The following is a 24,946-nucleotide window of genomic DNA, read 5'->3' as shown; positions in this document are numbered from 1 at the left end:
CTCACACAGATTCCTAATGCAATTTCTCGAAACTCCTTTTCCCAGGTTCACTAAGTTTCCTGATCACTCAACTTTGAATCCGTCTGCCACGTAGAAAAGGAACACAGCCGTAATTTGCAATCTGCTTTTTCACATAGACCTTTGGGGACACATCCTATTGCAAACTTCCCACGCCGACGATTCTTATCGCTTTTCTTGAGCTTCTCTTACAACTTTTTCGATCTACATATAACCACTGAGAACTGTGAAGGGATGGCTTTTCGATTAATATTATAGTGTTTATTGATAATGAGAGTTGAAAATATATGTACATAGAGTTCTTAATTTTATGTTTTGCGTCGCTTCCTCTTTTTTTCTGGTTATCTTGAAACTATCGATGTTAATGTCTATGCTGACACAGCCACAGTGCGGCTCGTTCATCATGCTGAGTATCTCGTCGTCATCTATCCGGTGAGAGATCATCCAGTCCTTTACCTCCTCTATGAAGGTTACGGGATTGGGACCCGTCGAACCGCACGCTCGGGAACCAACCAAAGGGAGGCCCCACTCCCCAGTCCCTGGCTCGAACGGGTTCGCGCTACGCTGTCCTTCCTCTGCTGCCCCGGGATCCGCATCGTTCCTAGAGAGTTCCTCCGAGAGCTTTCGATGATTATGACTAATGTAATGATAACGTAAGTGGCTTACGCGTCCTGCCGTTCCGTGCGAGCTTCCAGTTCATACGGTTCATGGCCGCTGCCACTCTGCCTTGTGCGGTGGGAGGCGCAGGCTCCAACCTTACACTTCCTATAAACGAAGATTAACATTTTGCAAACGTTTATTTTAAATACCGGAACACTGTGTATGCTCCTGTTCTTCTTGTTGCGCGCGAAATAGGTGTCCGAAAAATGTAGTCCCTGGTATTTCCGCGTCACCTAAAGTTTAATTGGGGGATCTGAAAAAAACTAGACTGAAATTGTCCTTGGCACCGGAAAAGGGATTGATAAAAAGTAACCGATACGAAATTAATAAAACCGATTGATTGTATATAATGAAAGCATGTCTAATTTTATTAGCAAATTTAATAATTTAATAAATAGATAAGTACATTTTTCAGTCTTCTAGAAAAATTATATATTCGGACTACGCCTATTTTCATCTGAAAATTCTTTAAACGAAAGTTATAAACCTTTTTGTGTCTATTATTAATTCTAAAAATCTTAATAAGACCTAATCCAGCGGTTTACTGTAAGAGGTGAAAAGATATATGTATTTATAAATGAATAGTTTATATGTATGTATGTTCGAGTCTTTGCAAGATATTATGCTCTTGGCCACAATACTAGAGGAAAACATTTGGCCGGCAAGGCCACACTGGCATGATTAATATTAATTTTGGATATATCAGCACTGGTAATTTTATAAGACTGCACAATATTTGCTAATAAAACGAACCCAAATCCCCGCACTAGATTTTGTCCTATGCACGTGCGCTTGCCTATACTAAAAGGTAGGAAATGAGGAATATTTTTTTTTAGTTGGTATCCACATTTACCTTTAACTATATTTTTGTTTTTTTTTGAATTTTTTGTACTTGTAAACTTATCAATATTTATTGTGTGTACATGCGTGTCTTTTTCGAACTCAATACCGGAGTCGGATCCCTCAGAACCGCGTCTATTGTCGTTACATTTTACAACTTTCCAGATGTTCCTTCTATAATTTTCATCAAGAAATCGTTCTGGTTCAAAATGGTCGGGAGAGTTCCAATATTTTTCACTCATATTTAACATATAATTATTAATGAAAATGATAGTGCCTCTAGTTACGCCAAATCCAGCAATAGCTGTGTCTTCCATTGCTACATGTGGAACAATAGGTGATGACGAATATCGCAGGACCTCAAAAATTGTAGCCATTGTATAGGGCATTGCGTCCATGTCATAAAGGTTTATTCTGCGACGTCCTTTATTTGTAACGATATCAGCTTCATGTTCAATTCTACGACCAATCATTGGATTTTTGGCTATGTATGCAAGTGCTAACATAACCAGATTTCCGACAGCAGAGTGGCCACCAATAAAATCTTCGAGCATAAATATAATCGTGTTACGCGATACATTCTGGTCTTCTTTAAGACTTCTTAGCAAGGCATCTGTGAAGTCATTTTCAGGTTCGTCTAAATCGAGCATTTCTTCGCGTTGATGAATAACCCTATCCAAAATAAATTTACGTATTGTTGTAGACCATTGCACTATTTTTTGAGTATGATTCTTATAAAACGGTAGCATCCATGGTAGGAAATCTAAAGAATATCCTTGGTTAATTTCCCAAAATATTTCGTCAAAATATCTCACTATTCGCCGAAACTCCTTGTCATTATAATCAAACCGTATTGAGCACATATATTGGCAAAACATATTGGCGCTAGCTCCAAGAATTAATTTTTTTATATCGAAGGGTTTTCCAGGTTGGGCTTTATTCAGCTCACGCATTAAGTGATTGATCTCATTACAGCCTATATGAGACATTTTATTAAAATACGGAGACGATTCCCGCGGAGAACAATGCCGTCGAGCTAAGTTTCGCCGTTTTTGTTGCAAGTTTGACCAGTCGCACAGCGCAAGTGCTATAAAATTTAAATAGAAATATACATATTACTTATATACATATGTATATATATATCGGATTTAAAAAAAGTCGTATCGTATATAACATCTATGTATTCGTATTATATGTAGATGTATTCGTTATATTAGTATCTAATACACATGGAAATTGATACAAAAAAACACAACTAAACTCATAAATAATAATATAATCTATTGGCTTCTCAAAACCGTTCTGATCGGATGAATATTATAGCGGGCATGAGGAACATATGCGGGGCAGATTCTCTCGCCCACTCACACTTTTTCCGGCATTAACTCAAGAAGAGAGCACCATCATCTTTATCTCCTTCCTTGATAGGTCACCCTCAGTGAAATTCGTAAACAAAAAGTGAAAAAAGCTAGCTGCCACACCTGCACGTTGATGGTTGATTATTGTATATTGGTAATTAAGCTCTCGACATGATGCTGAGAGAATTATTTAGAAAGTACTTGGAGGCTTAGGATTGCAATTGAGAGACACTCATGAGGGATACAGGGTCATCGAAAAAGGCATACTTTGGTCCTTGAAAATTCCTTTACGCTGAAGATGTTGAGCATGTTACAACGCGAATTCTGAATTTTTTCCAATTTTTTTAATCGATATTGTTTTTTTAAAAAAAAAGGAGTATGACATTCGTCGACAAAATGTTATCAACCTACAGACACTCATTATTGTTATTTGAATAAGAGAGTTGCGAAGAGCAAAACACATAATTATGATTGAGATTCAGCAAACTATGTCGTGTAGACAATCAATCAATTCAATTTCAATAAATTTGTATATATCATTCCTGTTGGATGAGGACTTAGGAAGAGTGAAACTTGAAGTTAATCCTGATGCCGAATAACTACACTATGGAAGATGACATGCAATGACTGCATCTTAAAAGAGGCGATGCAATTACTGCACCGTCAAGTAGACCGTGTGACACCAGCAGAAGGCTGTTACGCGCGGATCCCAGGCAAAACGCAGCCCTCTTCCCGCCCAACCGACCGAGGGGCACTGCCGCATGACGCGCGACGTGTTAACCGAACCGAACGCGAACATGCAGGAAAGATAGCTGTTAAACTAATATTCGAGGACCTTTGACCACCTCTTTATAAACCCAAGCACGCCGATGGCCTTATTTAACATGGTAGAAATGTGTTCGGAAAACTTTAACTTGGGGTCTAACATAACACCCAGATCATCCACCAGAGTAATTCTCTCAAGAGAACCACCAAATAGGGTATAGGGAGCCAACAAAGGGCTAGAACGATGAAATGTCATAACTTTGCATTTCGAGGCATTGAGGTTTAACAGTTTACACAACACCATGACTGAAAGCTATTGAGATCGGATTACAAACGAGAGTGGAATAAAATGTCCTTATACTAGGCCCAGAGTTTAAAATCATCCTCATACATATGTACTCGAGAGTATGTTAATAACGAAGGCAAATCATTAATAAAGAGTGTGAGGATTAAGGGGCCTAGCTGGCTGCCATGTGGTACTCCTGGAAAAACCTTTACTGGTGAAGAGAGTGACTCTAAACTCTAACAAATTCGTGGTGGTTGATCGCCGCCTTATAAATCCATGCTGAGTTGGAGGTATACATAAGTGAATTGCAGAGGTGTCGCAAGTGCGGAGCTAAGACTTTCTCAAACGTTTTAGAAATATCGGATAACTTTGATGCTACCTTTTTTATGGAGAGAAATTATAATCGATTCCTTCCAGATCGGGAAGAAGCAAGAAGATTAAATGGACAGGGTGAATAGTTTAAGCAAGGGTCGACACAGTGCCTCGGCGCAGTACCTGAGTACACAACCTAGAACCCCATCTGGACCCGGTGAAAACACCGGCTTAAATAGTCGAAGATCATGAAGTAAAGAACATTCATTTATCAAGGGACTGTAAATGCCGTTCGAACTCGGTAAATCTTATGGGGACGGATGACCAGAGTAGCTTTCCTCAGAATAGGTAGTCTGGAAAAATTGGGCAAAAAGATCTGTAATTGCCTAATCATTATTGGCCGACGTACTACGAAATGATAGCGAAGATGGGTGTGGGGACTTTCTATGATTACTGCTTACGAAGCTCTAATACTGTTTTGGGTCCTGTGAAAAATTATCCTGAATGGAGATAGGTAGTTCTTATTGCATTGAGCATTAAGAACTGAGAAGTTTGACCGAGCTATTACATAACGAGAGTGAGAGGTAGGAGAACCAACTTCTTGCAATTTTATATAAAGTCTTGATTTTAAGTTTTTAGACTGGATAATTCTTTGGTAGACCAAGGGGGCTTTCCAGATCTAATCGGACAAGAAAGCGGGTCACAAGAATCAAAAAATGTGCCAAGAGCATTGTAAAAAATGTTTGTGCCTTTTATGACATCAGTGCACATGTACAAAGCGGACCAATCAAATTAAGCTTATTAAATTAAGCTTCGCAAACTTGGCTTTACGAAATCAGCGGACATATATATCTAGCGACACTTCGAAAGTAGGATGGTAGGCGTCTTAAGGTATAGTGAAGCAAGCCGTCAGCAAAGTCATGTCGTGACATTGGCACTAGGTTGCTAGACTCGTTAACTGAAAACCAAACAGTACCAGGCGAGTTGAAATCACCAATCATCATATGATCTTTATCTGATTGCGAGGAAAAAACAGCGGTTAAAGCGGGCAAGTGCTGCTCATAAATTTAGATATCCGAAGGAGGTGGAATATAGCGAAAGCGGAAAGAATCAGTTTTACACACAGGAACTTGCTCTTGTTGAACTTGGACTGTGAAGTATTTTGACGTTAAGTTAGAGTGCACTGCAATCACTGAGCTTACTACGTAAGCCTCTAAAATTCTGATAGGTTACTACAAGAGAAGCCAGTTTTTTGGAATGGTGAAACGGATAGAAGTCCAAAATAGAATATGACCGTTCGACCCAGCTTAGATTCTCCATTAATAGTAGCTGTAGTAACTTGAGTTATAAATGAACAAGTCGATATCTATGTCATTGCATAGAAGACAGGAGAATTTAATGCAAATCTGGACATCCATAGCATAGTGGTTGCTCGTTATATTCAACCCGTGGGTGCTCAGCTGTTGGAGTGCATGGAGTTTGTAGATAAGAGAGTTAGATTTCACCTAAAGGGCTTATGTACTGCAGGTTGTTGTAAAGACTGGCTCCTCTTAAAACTAAAATAATAAAAAGCCTTTTTGACATGTATCAGTTAAGTTCACGAAAAATCTAAGTATTAAAGAACAGCTCCATCGTCATTTGTTCCAAAAAGGTAGCCACAACAGAAACAATCTTAGTCATACATCTTAGTCCTGTGTACTGAGCAAAATAAGCCCCAAAAAGAGAGTGCGTTGAGTGAATACACAAGCGTGCATAATTTATAGCCAGCAAAACGTGTCAAAACGGTACGGAAAATTTGTAAACGCGCTATTCATAAGCTGCGGACGAAACTGATTCTGTTTATAATCAAATTTACAGTTCTCAATTTGGAATTCGAAGCACCGTACAACGAGAAAACCCTGATGGTTGGATATATCAAATGAGAATTTGTTCGATTTTGCACTTTTGCAGATACAACTTCACCACTGTTGAGTATCAGGTGATGTCCTTTTACTCGTTTTATGACAGATTTGAAGAAAGGTGGATTAGAAATTGAAATAATTTTCATAAATATCAATATCAACTAAACAAAAACAGAACCTGGATTATAAATTAAATATAAAAACGATTTTTCCAGCAGACTATCTGTGGGTGCTCGAGTTCTCAAAGATCTACGAGAATAGAACAGAAATCTGGTTAGACAGAGTACAGAGCTCTACTAAAATTATAAAATGATTCCAAAAAGATCTCTGGTTGACTTTATCAAGTAAACGGCTAAAAAACAAGGCGTTGTGAAAATATTCTACAACTGAAAATATATAATTCCAAGCTACCATTCTCCATGGCTGCACCAATTATTTCAGTCGCATACGAACATACATTTACCTTTATTAACCATTCTTTGAAATTTGTAAACTAATAACAACATCTTCTAAGACTTTATAATGCATTTAGCTTATACTTACAATTGTTTCGATCACCACCGAAGAGCTTGTGATATCGTATAAAATCCGGACGTCCACCAATAAATTTGCCATTTTTATTAAGAACTTCTCGAATTAAATCTAAGCTATTTACTACCAAGCATCTTGAGTGACCAAGAGTCAATGAATATATATCACCATACTGCTTTGTTAATGCTCCAAGACCCTCGAATGGGTTGCTTTTAAATCGACCTAATAGATCGAGGTTCCCGATAATTGGCCAGGGTTGCGGACCAGGAGCCTGACCAAACTTTCTAATTGCTTTTTCAGGATTGGAAAGCCCGATTCGAACAGTGGCTTTTTCATTGCACTTAAATATGATTAATATGTAAGAAATCACTATTGCTGTAATGCCAATAGCGATTATCAAATAGCACACCGAAAAAAACATGATTGTTTCCTGCGCAAATTTTCACTCATAGAATTTACTAGTTAGCTCAATATTCTCGACTAAACAGATAACTGTTTTTGCTAGGTATTTATATGCACTCTCAGCGACAAAGCCTCTGTCGCATTTTTAACGTTCTTGTTATTCGAAGCGCTTTCTTTAGTCTTCACATTTGAATGTCTAAAGTTAAAGCGCAAAGTTATATATCATTCTTATTTGAATGTACATACATACATGTATGTATGAGCGTACGTAAGTCAGATCAACGTGAGGCAACTAAAACCTAGGAAGTTAAAAGTACATATGTATGCAAATACATATATTCATGGGCATACGTATTGGCATGTTTATACATACACACGCACACACACTCGCACATTTATATTGATGTACATATGAACGTATTCAGGTGTTCTTAAGGTGGTGCTAAATGTTGATTTTACTCATGTTAAACGAATTTCCGATTTGATTAAATTTGGGAATGTCTGACAGTTCCTATTTTATTTAAAGTAATCCAAATGTAATATTTAGCTGTGTACATTTACAGGTAGCTTATTTGTACAAAATTAATGAGATCAAAACTAAATGGTTTTTGTAAAAAAAATATCTTTTGATATAGATATAAGATTGAGCAAAGATCTTTTTATTCTATTATATTTTAATGTCTAAGTTTAAATAAAATATGTTAAAAATTAAAAATATTACCTTTTCCTTTGTCCGCTATATTTCATTATCAATAGTATCATTTAATATAGAAAATTAACTTTTTGATCGTTTTACATTACATAAATATTGTTTTATATATATTGTTTGTCATATATAGCCCTTTTCATATTCGTGCAGCTACAGCTCTACAGGAAGGTTTCCGTGTAAAATTAAATTATACGAGCAAGGACGTTGTGAGTCGCGGCAAGCCCCGCGGCTCTACTTTTATACCCGGCTTCCATTTAGTATATACAATAGGCCAGGCTGCGGTTTTCATTTTCACAAAAGTTTTCCGATCTATTTTTTAAATCACATAAATTAGTGCTCCCATCTTCACAATCCGCAAGATTTCTCCGCTTTAAAACGAAAACATTTCCTTGACGCATTGTATCTATTAAACAGATTTTTATAAAAAAAAATAGATACTTAATGATGAATTAATATAAATTGTACACCATTAATATGTAAGAAGCTTGTGCTTTCTGCATAAATAATTTTAGTTTAACCCAATCTTAAATTTGGATCGGAAATAACTCGTCAGGGCAAAACTCGTTTTCGTGCTAACAGCTGCTAACAGCAACAAAGTAATCAGTTTACAGTTAAATTTCCCTAGTAATGGTGTCAAAGTCATCTATTTGTTCTTTTTGCAATTATGATTCGTTTCGTTGTATTTATAGCCGTTTACTTTTCATTTCGACGAGGAATATTTTTCCGTTTTGAAAACGTAGAAATTATGCGGATTGTGAAATCAGGAGCACCAATTTATGTGTTTTCAATTGGAAATCGGAATATTTTGTGAAATTGAAAACCGAAGCCGGCCTGATTCTGTTAGTTTCGTTTATTGTTAATTTAAATATATTTAATCTCTTGTATTTGGTTGCTAACCTTGCATTGATTTTGTTTTTTAGCTGGCTTTATTTTGCGTCTGATGAAAAGAAAACATTCGCTAGCAAAATTTTTTGCTGTTAGAGACACATTATTTAAAGCAAATTTAGAGATGAAGAATACCAAGAAATTCGAAAAATGCATCCTCTAAAAAAATAAAAAGTCAACTTTTTATACCCGATACTCAAAATGAGTATGGGCGTATATTAGATTTGTGGTGAAAGTGGATGTGTGTAACGTCTAGAAGGTAGCGTTTCCGACCCCATAAAGTATATATATTCTTGATCAGCATCAATAGCCGAGTCGATTGAGCCCTGTCTGTCTGTCCGTCCGTCCGTCTGTCCGTCCCTATCAGCGCCTAGTGCTCAAAGACTATAAGCGCTAGAGCAACGACATTTTATATCCGGACTTCTGTGATATGTCAAAACTTTACCCCGCCCACAACCGCCTCCACAAAGGGCGAAAATCTGTGGCATCCAAAATTTCAAAGATACGAGAAAACCAAAAATCAGCAGAATCGTGGAGGATGACTATATGTTTTGGAGTGTAAAATCTGAACCAGATCGTATAATTATTATAGCCAGAATCAAGAAAACAATTTCATTCTTTCTCGCTCTGTCTCTTTCTAACACACAGGTTTCAGGTCGGTCTTGCCAATTGCATAATATGAGTTAAAGGATCTCAGAACCTAAAGAGCCAGAGCAACCAAATTTGGTAACCACACTCCTGTGATATCGGACCTTGACCGTTTGGTCTCAAAATTTGGCCACACCCCCTTCCGCCCCCGCAAAGGACGAAAATCTGGGGCATCCACAAATCTCAGAGACTATTAAGGTAGCTTTTAAGACACAACAAAAAAACCTCTCTCTTAAGTTTTCTGTTACCGCGCTCATCCTATGTACGCTCTCAGTGCATACACGCACGCACATACTATGTAACGTTCTTACTACTTATAATCCACTGCTTCGAACCTTTCGTTAGTCAGTCGGTCAGTCCTCTTCGTCGTCGAAAGCGCCTAACACCTAAATCTAAGTTCACGGCCACGGCTTCTAACAAAAAGACACAAACAACATCAAACAATAAACGGCCAATTGTAACCTTAACAACGAAGAAATTTATCTTCTAAATGTGGAGTCAGTGTTGCCGAAAAAGATCGGCAGCTGCCAACACTACCCCTATACTACTTTTGAGTATCGGGTAGCAAAATACAATTATTATTCACTTGCTATTTGACACTATCCACAAAACTCAAGCGAGGGTCAAACAGAACAGAAACTGACAACGTTACTGTTTAGAGGAAGATATCAACAAAAAAGAAGCACGAAATATTTATTTAAATATGTTGAATATTTATTGTGTGTTTGTGGTCGGAGCTACACCAACTCCATTAGCGCGGCCCGGCTGCAGCAGCATCAGCCGAATGCTCCGATCGAACGGAAGATGTGTCAAAGCTAACCAGAGCGCATGCTTTAGCGGGGAGAGCGATAATCGAGAGAGATTACAAAACATGAAAAAGAGCAAAACAAAAAAGGAAGCTCGATGGCATTTACTTTAGGACAATTCTGTTGCGTTCTGCTACGAAAAAATTGATTAATCTTTCAACAAATTTTGATTTTCATAAACTTTTAGATATATGTATGTATATTAATAAGAAGTATATTCTGTGGCAGGAGCGAATAGTGGTATATTAGATATGTGCTGAAAGTGGATGTGTTTAACGTCCAGAAATAAACGTGTCCGGCCCCATAAAGTAAAAAATCAATTTGCAGTGGCTACGTAGCGCACGACGACACGTTCTAAATGATTTTCTGTCTCTTGGCACGAAATCTTTGTCGTGTCGTTCAAAGTTAGCTCCGCTTGGCGATATTGATTATGTATCGGGTATAAATGTGCTAATTGATTGTCCGTGATCTTGTGGACAATGACGGCCATGATGTTAGTGGTGAAAATCCGTAATTTCAGGACGACCACCGAGAAACTTTCAGTTGATTTGGGTTTTCGAAGTTGAAGCTGATTAGTTAGACGAGTAGTTACAAAATGCATTTGCGATCGCCAGCCCAACATTGCATGAAAGTTCCAGCGCTGTTTTTGACGAGAACGCCGACGTTGGCTAATTACACAGCATCAGACGGCCTCTGGATATAACAGCCGGCGGCAAGGAGGGCGACAATGGTCGTATGTCATGGTTACGTTTGTGACGATTCATTTGGAGAAACAGATTGGAATTTCTCTGCTGAATGAAGGAAATGCAAAAAAATTTGGTGCTTCGATTGGCAAGTACGGCAGGGGCCTGATCAATACTTCACATTGTTTATTGCTTAGAGTTTATAGTTCAACAATGATCTTTTAAACTGTGTATAAAGAAGAATAAGAAAATCATAAATTATATACTACTGGCAAGTTCGCTAACATAATTTAGGACACACGAAAGTTAACTTAAATTATTCATTAATGAAGATTTGACTTTGGAAGCACAAGTATGAAAAGAAAATAGGAAAGGGTAGTTTCAGAAAATTCCTCAGACCGACTTTTGATAAAACCAATGACTTCTTTTGCTTTATTCGAAATAGCGGATATATGAGAATTAAAACATAAGCTAGGTTCAAAGGTAATCCTCAAGTCATTAAATTTGTACAGGCGTTCCATGGAAATGTTGTTAATTGAAAAGTCCAAAAGGTAAAGCTTGCTGCTCCGATTGAACCCAGAAATCGTGAGAGAAAGCATGAAAGCTTGCCAATCGCACTTAGCACACTTGGGGATGAACTATATACATGCTGGCATAGCAACTCGTTTTACAAGTTGCAACGCATTGTAGCATATATGTTACGCTTCTGCTACAAAACCAACAGAGCGCATAGAACGACGCTCTGCGCAGAAGAACTGAGTCATGCCCGCGCTATAATCATGCGAAAAATCCAGCAGAGTTAAAAAAGCTAGAACGCTATAAGACTGTGGATAGAAAAAGTTCGATTAAGTCGTTATCTCCCTTCCTAGGAGACGATGAGCTCATCCAAGTTGGTGGTAGACTTGAAGAAGCTCTACATCCATACAACGCAAAACACCAAGTTTTGCTACCATATAATGACCCAATCGTCAAAATGATCTTGCGTGAACTCCATGAGGAGAACATGCATTGTGGTGCTCAAGCATTAAGGGCGATTGCAAGACAACAATATTGAATGACAAGACAATGGCTAGAAGCATCATTCACAGCTTTGTTAGATACACCAAGGACCAAAACTGTTGCACCAGATCATGGGTAATCTTCCAGCATAAAGAGTCACACAAGCACGCCCATTTCTTAAGGCAGGCGTCGACTACTGTGGACCAATATCGATCCACCATAAGATCCGAGACAAAAGACGAGATAAGGCATACATCGCCGTGTTCTGCTGCTTTTCCACAAGGGCAGTGCACCTGGAGCTGGTAAGCGACCACCATAGATGCATTTTTGGTCGCCCTGCGTCGATTCTTAAGCAGATGTGGGAAGTGCCAAACTATTCATTGCGACAATGCAACGAACTTTGTGGGTGCAAACAACCAGCTCAAAGAATTAGAAGAATCCATATTTAGCTCAAAGGCAAGTGCTCTGATCACGAATCATTGCAACAAAAAACAAGTGGAATTTAAATTCATTCCTCCCAGGGCTCCATCGTTTGGCGGCTTCTGGGAAGCAGCAGTAAAATCGGCAAAAAAAAAGCTGCTGATAACAACCACCAACATAGCATCTTTCACATTTGAATAATTGAACACAGTGATAATCGAAATTGAAGCGATTCTCAATTCTCGACCCATCACTCCAATGTCAAATGAACACTTCTTGACCTGACGTCAATGTTGATCATCAAGGAAAAACATTGGTAAAGCGCTGGGAATCGGTATAGCGCCTAAAGCATTCATTTTTAAATTTTTTTACCTAAATTGACATCAACATTATTAGGGCTGTTGCTCATGCTCCAATTAGCATTGTCACAGTCAATAAATGTGACACAATTCGCAAACAAGCCTGGAATATTCTATGAGAAGCTTGGAACATCAAGAATAGCAACTTCTGAGTGGACCATGATTGTATACTATGACTTGGACCCATATTGGAAGGCTATGCAACTAATGTCTGCTGGAATTTCAGAGTTAGGATACATGTGCCCTGAACTAAAAAATCTCCCGGCATGTAACTCCATAGCTCAACACATTCAACAAGTGTATATCGAGCTACAAACAGGAAGCGTTCCACCACTGGATATCATACGAAAAGTAGCAAGCAATCTTTTTGGAGTTCTCGACTAAAAATACGCTGAGGAGATGACTCAAGTAATTGAGAAAGTGAAAACCAATGAAGACTTTCTAATACATCTGCTCCAAAATTAAACACCAATTGTCAACGCGACAATAAACGTTGTCAGAAAAAATAAAGTATTCACGGATAATCGCCTAAAAATTTTGGAACCGCAAATGGCTATTATCAACTGAGAACTGAGAGTATACTCAAGCATATTTAGTAGAAATAACACAATTAACCCTGCTCACTACAAGTCTCCAACTAATGCAGTCCAATATATCTGATGTACTAATCGGTATTCATCATCGGAGAATAAGTGCCACGCTAGTGTCAGCGGAACAATTAGGAGAGACCAACTAGACCAAATACGTGATAATATCCCACCTGCTTAAAAGCTGCCTGTGTCAATGAAAGATGTAATTCAATTATACAGAATCATACGGGCCGAAGAACCCCCGGTTACAACACACGACGTCTTCAAGGTGACATACCAATTAAACAAGTTGAAGCCTTTAGACCTCATAACCACCATAGTAACTGTGAACATCCACCAGACCAGTCCATGGGCATTACTCAAGAGGAATTTCGACGTTATCTGAAAATGCAGAACAAGGAATTCATCTGTTTTGACCATCTCACGATCTTCCATGTTGACAATCGCTGTGAGTTTTAGTTGTTTAACAATAAAACAGCAACACTGTGTCAGGCTAAAATCTCAGCATCCATACAAATGGATTTCCGCAGAGGATTCTACATTGAAACTGAAAGCAGTATGCGACAACCATAACACTGGAAAGAACTGGCCTACTCTCACTGAATCCTGAATGCACTGCTCTTAATACTGAGGTAAGCATCAGGACCTTCAGCACCACAATCGACCTAAGCTCGGTTTGGTAACGTGAACCCATCGGAGACATCACCCTCGCCACCACTGTGTCAACTGAAGAACCAGAGATCAGACTATCTTCAAGAACTTAATGATCTACGCCAGCAACTAACAGCCATGAATCATCGCTTTCTGCCACACCATCTCACCACCGTGCAGCACCATCAACTCGCTGCCTATGCAGCACTAGCAATATCAAATTCTATTGATCATTGCCTAAATTGTCCGGAAGAAGTATCAACTATGGAAAACAAGGCCAGGCGATTCAGCCGTTTCATCACTCCCCATTTCCCTTAAACGCCGATTTTCCGTCGGCTTGAACGATGGTTGAACACCTGTTCAACGGCCGGGAGAATGTTCAGTTGCAGGGGTCGGAAACGATTCCTTCCGGACGTTACACACATCCATTTTCACCACAAATCTAATATACCCCAAAACTCATTTTAAGTATCGGGTATAATTACCACGGCACAGTAAAGCTGATATTTGGTGCATCTTATCCATGACCTGTGCGACCAAAATAAGGTCACCACGTAAAAATCCTGCCGCAGAGCAGCTGAGCCAAGAGGGTAGGAATCACCCTGGACGATGGCTAGCTGGTGCATTACGCGGACCGCAGCCCTCGTACCGTATGTGACGGTGACGGTTCGCTTTCGAACATATCGAGTCGTTCTCACTAAGGACATTTGTAAAATGTACCACTGCGTACGAGTGTCTCCACCCGAAAAGTTGTATCAGTGCATCCTATGGCGAGATTCCATCGAGTCCGAGATTCAAGTCTACACATTAGACACATACAGTCACATACAGTGCGAGGGCTGGATCATGTTTAGCAGACCTCGCGCGCTGCTATCCAAAATTCGGCTGAAATATTGGCCCATTGGAGGTATTAAAGCAGTGTCAAGGGTCGTCAGCAAGTGTGTGAGATGCTTCAGGACTAGATCTCGCATGGTTGAACACAGCATGGGAGACTTACCTAAGGAACGTTTGGAGGGATCTCGAGCTTTTGAAGTCACTGGAGTAGATTACTGTGGACCTTTTTTCTACCGATCAGAATTCCGCACGAGGCCTCCGATCAAGTGCTACATTAGCGTATTCATCTGTTTCACTTCTAAGGCTATACACATGGAGCTCGTTAAGGATTTGACCACAGCATCGTTTCTAGGCGCACTAAAGCGTTTTACTACCACTCGAGGAATGCCAAGTTAAATTTGGTCGGACAATGCGACAAACTTCGTAGGGGCCAAGAACGAGCTTCTGGAGCTAAAGAAGTTTTGTCTGAGCGAACCGCATATGAAGGAGGTCCATGAATCCTGCTTGGCTGACTCGATTGACTGGCGTTTCATTCCACCACGCTCGCCGCATTTTGACGGGCTGTGGGAAGCGGCCGTGAAGACCGCAAAATATCACCTGTTCCGCTCAGTTGGACCATCTGTGCTTAGCTTCGAAGAGCTGCGCACTCTGATCTGTCAGATCACTGCAATTGTTAACTCTCGCCCTTTGCTCTCGCTTTCAGAAAATCCTGATGATTTAGACGTTTTGACTCCTGCTCATCTGCTTCTAGGCGGCCCCCATGAGCAAATCCTCGAGCCTAACCTAACGAAGCTGAACTACAATTGTCTGGATAGCTGGCAGCGGGTCACCCAACTACAACAAATATTTTGTACCCGTTGGCGCGAAGAGTATCTCACTCTTTTGCAAGAGCGCGCGAAATGGCGTACCTCCGCGCGAAACATCTGCAAGACCGATCTCGTTCTGGTGAAGGACGAAAATCTTCCTCCAATGCGTTGGCACTGGCTAGAGTGGTCGATGTCGTTATGGGCATGGACGGAGTGTGTCACGTCGCTGACCTGAAGACATCCTCAGGAAACATCAGGAGGGCCGTCACTCGGCTATGCTTGCTGCCCCTTAAGGAATCTGTTGAGAGACTAGCTCGCAACGGGGGGAGTATGTTCGGGCCAGCCCCGAAGAATAACTGTAAATTTAAGCATTGTTATTGTATGAGCAGAGTGAGCCGCCATTGGTTTGCAAGCGTTGACGTTGTGAGAGCTGCTGAGCTCTCCCGATAAAGGGGTTCTCTGCCGCCGCAACTTCGGCAATTACCTTGCTGTGCCGCCACCACTTCGGCAATCACATTGGATCTGCCGCCTTCGTCTTTTAGTTCCATGCGAACCCCATCTGCGTATTGGTTGCATATCGATCTCTTACCTATCTGGCCCTAGCAAGAAATCAGCTTCAGCTCAGCCACAAGAATTAAATACATGTTATAAAGATTAAACCAAGTCTCTTTTTTATTTTGAAACAAATGGGTGTCAAAAAAGCTCATCCCATCTCAAACCGTGTTCTTAACTGGTTTTCTTTTTCAATTCATACCTATCGCACCGTTCACTCACGACGTGAGACCCGCTTACCACTTATCCTGCGCTATTCCCAGTCAACTCTTTCTGCGACGAAAGCGCCGTTGATGTGGGGTTTTCCCGAGGATCTCTTCCTCCTTGAGTTACGGGTTCACTCGTTTCGTCCACGTAGGTCGCGGTTCGCATTTGTTGTCTTTTTACTTCGCCCGACCTCGATGTTTTTTCATCCGCGGCACGTCCGTCTCGTCACTCTCCAACCAACTCCCTCAGCTTCTCGTTCTCTGGATTGTTCCCAGCTTCCAACCAGCATTGCTCGGCTTCCACCGCCACCGGCTTTCGCCTTTCTTTTCTGCTGCTGCCGTGTGGGTTTGTTGCTGCGTTCTGCTCTCTCTTGATCCGCTGCTGGCACGACGTTGCTGTCTCATAACTTACGGGTCTTTCTGCGCCTTGTCTCTTCCCTTCTTTCGGTGACTGGTGCTTCTCTGTTATTGCTGGGCTTCGTCTCCCGAAGGTGCTATCCGACGATTGCCTAAGCACTCTCGGTGTCACCTGTCGGTCCCCAGTGTGGTCGCGATCCCCGTAACAATCCATGGTCTGATGGGGTCCAGAAGGTGCTGTCCGGCGATTGCCTAAGCCCTCTCGGTGATGCCTGTCGGCGTCCACGTTTGATTCCCCGAAGTTTGTAGTCCCGTAGGATCCCGAAGGTGCTATCCGGGGATTGCCTAAGCCCACTCGGTGATGCCTGTCGGCGTCCACGTATGATTCCCAGTAGTTTGTAGTCTCGTAGGATCCCGAAGGTGCTATCCGGCGATTGCCTAAGCCCTCTCGGTGATGCCTGTCAGCGTCTACGTATGACCTCCGTAGTTTGTAGTCCCGTAAGATCCCGAAGGTGCTATCCGGCGATAACCTAAGCACTGTCAGTGACACCTGTCGGTCCCCAGTGCGGTCACGATACCCGTAACAATCCATGGTCTGATGGGGTCCCGAAGGTTGTAAGCAACCAGGGTTCCCACAGGCCGAATTCGGCTGAAGCACAGCCGGAAAAGGCTGAGGCGCGGCCGAATAAAGCTGACGGCCGGCCGGATAATGCAAACGTCAGTCCGGATACCCGCGGGTATCCGGATGCGGCGAAACGTCCAAGGGCTCCCAGAGAGGTGCATCGCATGATGACGACCAAATATGGTCATGAGATCACGCCACTGGCCTGGTCCCGTTGCGAAAGCGGTGGAGACGACAATGGAAACTTACCGACGCCGAGTCAAGGTCAAGTTAAGACGGGGTTATAAAAGGAGGCAGCGGCGACGGAGCGAGATCTTCCGCAGATGAGTTGCCGCGCGCGCATATTGAACCCCGCTTAACGCAGAAGTAGTAACCCGGTACGGTTCGACTAGTGAAGTGAAGTGCATAACGGAAAGCAGAGAGTGAGTCTAAATTAAGTGATGATCCACATCCACCGGCGGAATCTAGGAGGGAAGTGCGAGAAGTAGATTGCGGATTAGAGTGGCGGGCCAAAGCAGACGCTGAGGTCGATTTGCCCCTAACAATAGCCTCAACGCTGTCACACTCGACGATATCAATTGTTATATCTAGACCTAAGCCTTAGTCTAACGCCATATAAATAAAGCGGACAAATATATAAATTCGTTGCATCGAGCCTACTAACCACTGAGCGAGCCCAGCTTACTCAAGCGGCACAAAAGGAAGGTTCGTTACAAGGTGCTGTCCGGCGATTGCCTAAGCCCTCTCGGTGATGCCTGTCGGCGTCCACGTATGATTCCTCGTAGTTTGTAGACCCGTAGAATCCCGAAGGTGCTATCCGGCGATTGCCTAAACCCTCTCGGTGACACCTGTCGGTCCCCAGTACGGTGGCGATCCCCGTAACAATCCATGGTCTGATGGGGTCCCGAAGGTGCTGTCCGGCCCTTGCCTAAGCGCTCTCGGGGACGCCTGTCGATGCCCCAGTGTGGCCGTGGTAGCCCAGAGACAGATATTCCCGCAAGGGCCGTCCGGTGATTGCCTAAGTGCCCTGGTACGTCTCGTACGGTTCCCTCTGGGCTTCAAAGTTGACCACCCCACTCGGAAGAGCCAATGGGTGACCTCTCTGGGTCTTTTCGGGGCGCCTCAGCCATTCCCGCCCGCGGGACAGACTCTCCGTCCACCATTGTCGGTCCAAAACTCCGAGTCATATGCGCATGCAGCGGAATTCTTTCGTCTCCTTATGTCGCAATCTCTCGGACTCGGCTTAACAGCGTTCCCGAGCAGCTCTAACGCTCTCGGGCTATCATACGCTCTCGCTCGCGTCTAAGCTTGCTGCATAGGGCCCGGCAATTTGGCCCGTCAGCCCTTGCATGGGCAGTCTTGAGCTAATCGTCGCAGCTATTAGACTAACATCCTTGCACCAATCGTTCGCCCCAATCATCCCCATATGTACATACGCCATAAGTTGGTTTACATATGCAAATAAATTGTGAATAATAAACAGCCTCTCGACTTTCATTAACTTCAAATTGCAACAGTTGTTAAAAACGCTTAATAGCTTAACACACTTTTTCAATTGCTTGTTGTGAAGCAAAACGACAGCAGAAAGTGCACTAGCTAAGACGATCAAGACATCTTAGATGCAACATGTTGTGAACATATCTGACTTCATATTGAAAAGTAAATTGTTAGGGTTTAACAAATTTATTGTTTGTACCAACATTTTCGTTTTGTTGTACAAAGAGCCATTTCTTTTCATTTCGGCGAGGAAAATGTTTCCGTTTTGAAAACGGAGAAATATTGTGTTTTCTGAAAACGGGAGCACCAATTCATGTGATTTCAAAAGTATATCGGAAAATGTTTGTGCAAGTGAAAGCCGGCGATTACGTGACGCTGAAAATTTAAGTACGGCAATAAATTTAAATTTCTTTGCGAAGACGATCATGATACTTTCTCTCGCTTATTATAATTTGAGGGCGTAAGTTGGCGCGATGGGATGAACCAGCTTACTTCGACCTGTTAATGGTCCATTGTGTTTCCGCATGGGCGTATGCCCTTCGAAAAGTTCCGAAATGTCCATGAGGAACGGGGCCCCAAGAAGACGATTTCGATGATTTCCTAGGGCCGCGCAGTGGCAGAAGAAGTGGAGGATTTCTTCGACAACTCCTGCAGAAGTCATTGTGAGGGATTGACAGTCTAGGGGCGTAAGTGCCGATCTGTCAGTGTCCCGTGATGGTCCCAGATGGACCTATTGAGTCTATATAGCTGCACCGAGCGCGGAGTAGAGGTCATTCATTTAACAAGAATTGAAAATGCCTTTCGACCTCGGTAAACTGTTTGTGTACAAATGACCAGAGTAGCTTTCCTCGGAACAGGTAGCTTGGAAAAATTGGGCAACAAGATCGGCAATTGCCCGATCATTATTTGACGACGTATTACGACGTATGCGAATTAGCAAGGATGGGTGTGCGGACGTTCTACGCTTAAAACTGTATTGAGTCCTGTGAAAAACGTATAGTGCATCGAGATAGGTAGTGTTATAGCATTAAGAGCTGACAAGTTTAACCGAGCTATTACATAGCGAGAGTTATTGAAATTTGTTATACATTTGTTTCAATTTTTTTGACTGGATAAGTCTGTGGTAAACCAATGGGGTTTTTCAGATCTAATCGGACAAGAAAGCGGGCTACAAGAATCAAAAAATGTGTCAAGAGCATTGTAAAAAATGTTGGTGCCTTTTATGACATCAGTGCACAAGTATAAAGCAGACCAATTAAAATCCCTAATGAGGTTATTAAGCTTCGCAAGATCGGCTTTACGAAAGTAGCGGACACGTTCAGATAGCCTACTCGACGGATCCAATACAATTGTTTCTATATGTAGCGACACTTCGAAAGTAGGATGGAAGATGTCTTCAGGTATAGTGAGCGGAAGGGCTCGGGTTAACAACACTATGGTCGGATCCGAGACAAAGCACAGATCAAGCAATCGAACTAAGGAATTTTTCATATGATTGACTTGAGACACGGGGAGGTCAAGCAAGCCGTCAACAAAGTCATGTCGTGACATGGGCAATAGGTTACTAGACTCGTTTACCGAGAACCCAGCAGTTCCTGGCAAGTTGAAGTTAATGCGGATAAGTGCTGCCCATAGATTGATATCCGAAGATTGTGGAATATAGCGAAAGCGGAAAGAATCAGTTTTACACACAGAATGGCACGTTGGACTGATTTTGGCGATTTATGGGGAGCTATTATTTTTCTTAGCCTTAAACCAAAGACTATACAATACCAAGATGTTGCATGAGCGACCAAAAAGCTGTTCTATGGCGGGTCCTAACATTAGAACCCAAAAGGCACGAGGGAGCGCGCGGGGTTTCAATTCCCTTTTCGCCTGTACTTCGTCTCTACCGCGACCCCGCTGCCAGTCGGTTTCGTCTGTTCGGCAATTCTGGACTCTCGAGCCTCAGCACCGTCGGAGCGGTGGTCGCGGATCGCCGATGTCTTTGGAGCGGCACAGTGGGACCTTTGGCCGTCTCAGCTTGCTAAATTAGTTAGTGAATATGAGTTCAATAAATATTTGCACACTGAAAAAATGTTAAACTTTGAGTGCTTATATCTCCTAAACTAAAACTATCTTGAAAATTCGATTGGAAAATTCTCTATTAGATGCGTACATTAAATTTATCTAAAGCACTCATACAATTTTTTGACTATTTCGTCTGAGTCCCCACTGTGCCGCGCCAAAGACATCAGCGACCACGCTGCCCTACGGTTTCGGCACGCAGACGATTCATATTTTGTTTTTGTATTCTTTCTCTCGAGACACACCGACTCGACGCTGACCGAGGCATTGACCAAGCCGAGTAGCATTTCGGAGGCGAAGGTAGCGTAAATGAGAATTGAAGTAATAGCCCCGCGCGCCCGTACCATGAAGCGTCAAACGAAAATTGAAAAAGAATTTGTTCCTCATGCAACATCTTGGTATTGTATAGTCTTTGCTTAAACTCTTTCACCACAAAATGCTCCCGGAAAAAATTGTCAGAACAAATTGTGTCGAATTGAGATGGGGAGACGCTTATCTTAATGGAGGCCATCACCCTGGCATAAGAGAAGTTAAACTTATCCACCTTTAAACAGGCGGCTTTTATTTGGATTTGTATAAAAGCAGTAACATCATCATGTGAGGTCAGGGGCCAGCCGTGAAACAAAAACTTGTCGTTTTGTTGTAACGGCCACCAGTGGTTTAGGCACCACAGGCCTAGCACCTGGGGTGGCAATATCCGTAGATCCGGATCTTCTATTCACAGGTGGGATCTAAATGGACGGGACAGAAAGTGAGCTTGCGGACACCACGGACGCGGACGTTACATACGTTACTAGCTGCACGTTCTCCGAGGAGATGAATTTTAGTAATTTAATAGTGTTTGGTGGCTTTTATTTGCATTGGCTACAGAATAGTAACACACAGAATGAAACATATCCAACCGTATTAAGCTCTTTAAAATAACAGAGTATTAAATAAGTTATAAATGGTAAAAGTGTAAATATTTTAGTTATTATGTAAATACATGTGAATTAATTTGAAGTTTGCGCCTTACATTGTGTACAGATACAGAAGCGCAATCGATATTATCGATCCAAAAAGGTCTGATATGATCAATAGATTTAAGAGATATACGAAATAAAACGAACGAGTAAGGAACTACATCGAGTGGATAGAGGAAGTCTAAAATTATAGACGGACCCCATTGCAAAACTGTGGGGAGGACTTAGCTCGTACAAATTAGTCTGCACAAATGAGAACTTTTGGTTGGGGTTCCTTCAAAAACAAAAACAAAAAAGTTTTTTAAACAGATTTAAACATTACAGTGTGGTCATCCTGCCATACTGATTCCAGCGAAAAAAGTTAATATCTAGATTTGAAAGCCTCTTCAGCTCAGATGCACTTTCGGCCCTCTTTCAGCTATAGTGTGCGCGAGGCCTTGGAGTATACAAAATTTGGAGCGCCAACACTAGCGTTCTTAAAAGTAACTGGCCGCTAATTGAATTGAAAGTTAATTATTTAAGTCTCAATCAAATATTATATTTAACTGTTTATATAATCCTAAGCTCTTAGAACAAACATACTTATTTTAATATGTCATTAAGTTAAATTTTTGTTTTAATTTTAATTTTTATCCAATTTAATTAATTGGCCGTTTCGCATGCATCTACCCAATCATTATAAACGTCAATTGGCTCTGATAAAAAATTAATTCCAGTTTGAAAGTCTTCCAAACACACTCGACACGTGATTTTTGCTGTGTTTCTTCCTTTATCCCTGAAAGTTTTGAAATTAAAGATGTAATTGGTATACAAGAATTTCAAGCCATTTAGAGTAAAAACCTTAAAGGGAGAGTAATATTCCCGCCGTGATATAAAGTTTAAAAAAGAAAACTCATACTTTTATGTACATATTTAGGTATACATACATATGTACAATTAAAGTGCTGTCTGAAGTTTTGAATGTCTGAATGTGTCGTGCAATTTTAAACTCCTTGGTGTTTACCACAAGCCGCATACTGCCCATTGGCATTTTTTTTTTTTTTTACAAAATAACAATTTCGATCTATTATAATCTTAATATGTTAAATGCAAAGGTAGGCTTATATCAACTGTAATATGCTAGGTTTTAACTCTTAATGACTGTAATAAACACATTCGTGCGTGTCAGTAAAGATAGTTACATTTTCACTTCACAGGATTTTTCATGGTTGCAGAACGGACAGTTAAATTGCTGGTCGAGTGGTTCTATATTTTTCCTTTTCGGTGGCGGCTTTCTTTTAGATTTTCTTCGCCCCATCGTCGGCACAGATTGACAACAAAGTTTGACTAAATTGCCTAAAATTGCTAAGAGAAAATTTAGTTGAGATTCTATTGCTTTTGGAACAATGGTAAGAATCTCTGAAATAACGTTCCAAGCATGCCATACCATTTTCCAAAATTGATTGTTCATACTATTTGCTTTTGCACACTGAGCACAGACCATGATGCAATTATACAATTTCCCCAGTCTGTGCTGTGGAAGCGGTTGATAATTTTGTCAGATGTAAAACACCATCCATCAAAAACAGATGACAATAAAACATATCAAAATGTTTGCGCGGAAGAGGTGTTTTTCTTATGAATATTCAAGTAAAAACTTGGCAATTGTCTTGGATTTGATTTAAGAGCAAAATACGTAATATTAATAATTTATTTATTTACTTGCTCTCATAAAAAATTGCATCAGTCCTTCTGAAATTTATTTTGGGTGCTGATCAGGTCCTGAATGCTGCTTTTGATGAACTAGGTTTTTTTTTGTCGTTTTCTAGCGATCTCTGTGAGCACAGTAGACCATCCACTTTGGCACGCTTCGCCGGAGCCGATTGATGGCAGAAAATGTACGGGCGCTGCAGGATCTGTCCAGTTGACGTCGATAGAGTCCCAAACGAATTTATTAACATCTGCAATGAACGCTTATTGTTAAAAATAACATCTGGGGTTTAGGAATATCCCACATGGATGGTGGAATAACTGGGAAATTTTCGGAGCGGCAAAACCTTGCGGACCATCCCAGAAATGGATGGTGGATGGTAGCCTGTCTGAATAGGCTATTACGGTCCATCCCAGATATCGATGGTGAACAGTGTGAATAGGCTACTAGGGCTGCTAATTATTATTCGGCAATAGCAAATAAAAACCAAAACTTTTAAATGAAAATGTCTTTATTGTTTTTCAAAATATACCAGCTTATGATCCATATACTTTTGCATACGTTCGAACCATTGCTCAAAGCAGTTTTTTCATTCCTCTTGAGACACCTCCAAAGCATGGTTTTTAAACGCTTCAACTGCTTCTTCGGCGCTCATCATTTGTTACCTACGCATTTTTTTTTTATGTGAGTAAATAAAATGAAGTCATTGGGTGCCAAGGCAGGATTGTAGGGCGGATGAGTCATCATTTCGATTTTTTGACTGTCTGAGAGCTCGCATTGTCATGATGAAGAATGATTCGTGTTCGGCAGTTGGTTTTGCGAATTTCTCCGAAGACCTCCGGCAAAAAACTGGTCGTGTACAAATCAAAATTTGCAGTCCTACGTTTCTCTAGCGGAACAATGGCATCATGACCAATTCTCCCGAAGAAACAGTCGATCATTTGCTTCAAAGTTGAACTGCTATTGGAACACCCACACGGTCGATTGCTGTTTAGTTTCCGGCTCATACGTATATATCCATGATTTATCACCTATCCCGATTTTATTAACGTCTTTTGAAGCACCACCGTCGAACTTTTTACGCATTTCATCGATTGAACCACCACGATTAAATTCGGCAAACCAGCGATAAATTGTTGAAGATCATCAACACATTCTTTTTGGGAAAAATAATCCAAAGAAAAACCTCTAGAGAAATTTCCATTGTTTTGGCAAATTAATTTTTTGAACTGATTGTAAACAAAAAAAAAACCAATTATACATTATACCATTGTACGTATATATGTATATGCTAAAAAAAGACAAAGTTCATTATGGCGTTGTCAGATTTTACGTATTGACATTAGTATTGCCAATTCCTGAAAAGAACCTGTATTTTACATTGTTTTGTTTACCACAGATATCCCAACTTCCAAATGTGTTTTTACATACTACAAATGGAAAGTGATCACAACCACAATATATAGTGTTCTTAGGTCAGTTGTTTCTTGTTTCAAAAATTCTGCTTACTTGCCGACGCTAACTTGACTA

At 41.0% G+C, this 24,946-nt stretch overlaps 2 protein-coding genes across 2 annotated transcripts; both read right to left on the bottom strand.

Moving 5' to 3' along the window:
- Positions 1 to 1,025: 1,025 nt before the first annotated feature.
- On the bottom strand, positions 1,026 to 7,291 carry LOC117187272 (cytochrome P450 307a1). The gene is made up of 2 exons (XM_033389611.1): positions 6,684 to 7,291; positions 1,026 to 2,605 (listed from the first exon to the last, which is right to left on the bottom strand). Exons 1-2 carry the CDS (start codon positions 7,090 to 7,092, stop codon positions 1,299 to 1,301), a joined length of 1,716 nt encoding a protein of 571 aa, XP_033245502.1. The 5' UTR covers positions 7,093 to 7,291; the 3' UTR covers positions 1,026 to 1,298.
- A 14,416-nt stretch (positions 7,292 to 21,707) lies between these two features.
- On the bottom strand, positions 21,708 to 23,075 carry LOC117187222 (transcription elongation factor 1 homolog). The gene is made up of 2 exons (XM_033389429.1): positions 22,908 to 23,075; positions 21,708 to 22,501 (listed from the first exon to the last, which is right to left on the bottom strand). The coding sequence occupies exons 1-2, from the start codon at positions 23,021 to 23,023 to the stop codon at positions 22,369 to 22,371; spliced, it is 249 nt and encodes an 82-aa protein (XP_033245320.1). The 5' UTR covers positions 23,024 to 23,075; the 3' UTR covers positions 21,708 to 22,368.
- Between the last annotated feature and the right edge of the window lie 1,871 nt (positions 23,076 to 24,946).

This window comes from Drosophila miranda, chromosome 2 (genome assembly GCF_003369915.1).
Source record: "Drosophila miranda strain MSH22 chromosome 2, D.miranda_PacBio2.1, whole genome shotgun sequence".
NCBI classification, from domain to species: domain Eukaryota; kingdom Metazoa; phylum Arthropoda; class Insecta; order Diptera; family Drosophilidae; genus Drosophila; species Drosophila miranda.
This window is presented reverse-complemented; position numbering and strand designations above follow the sequence as displayed.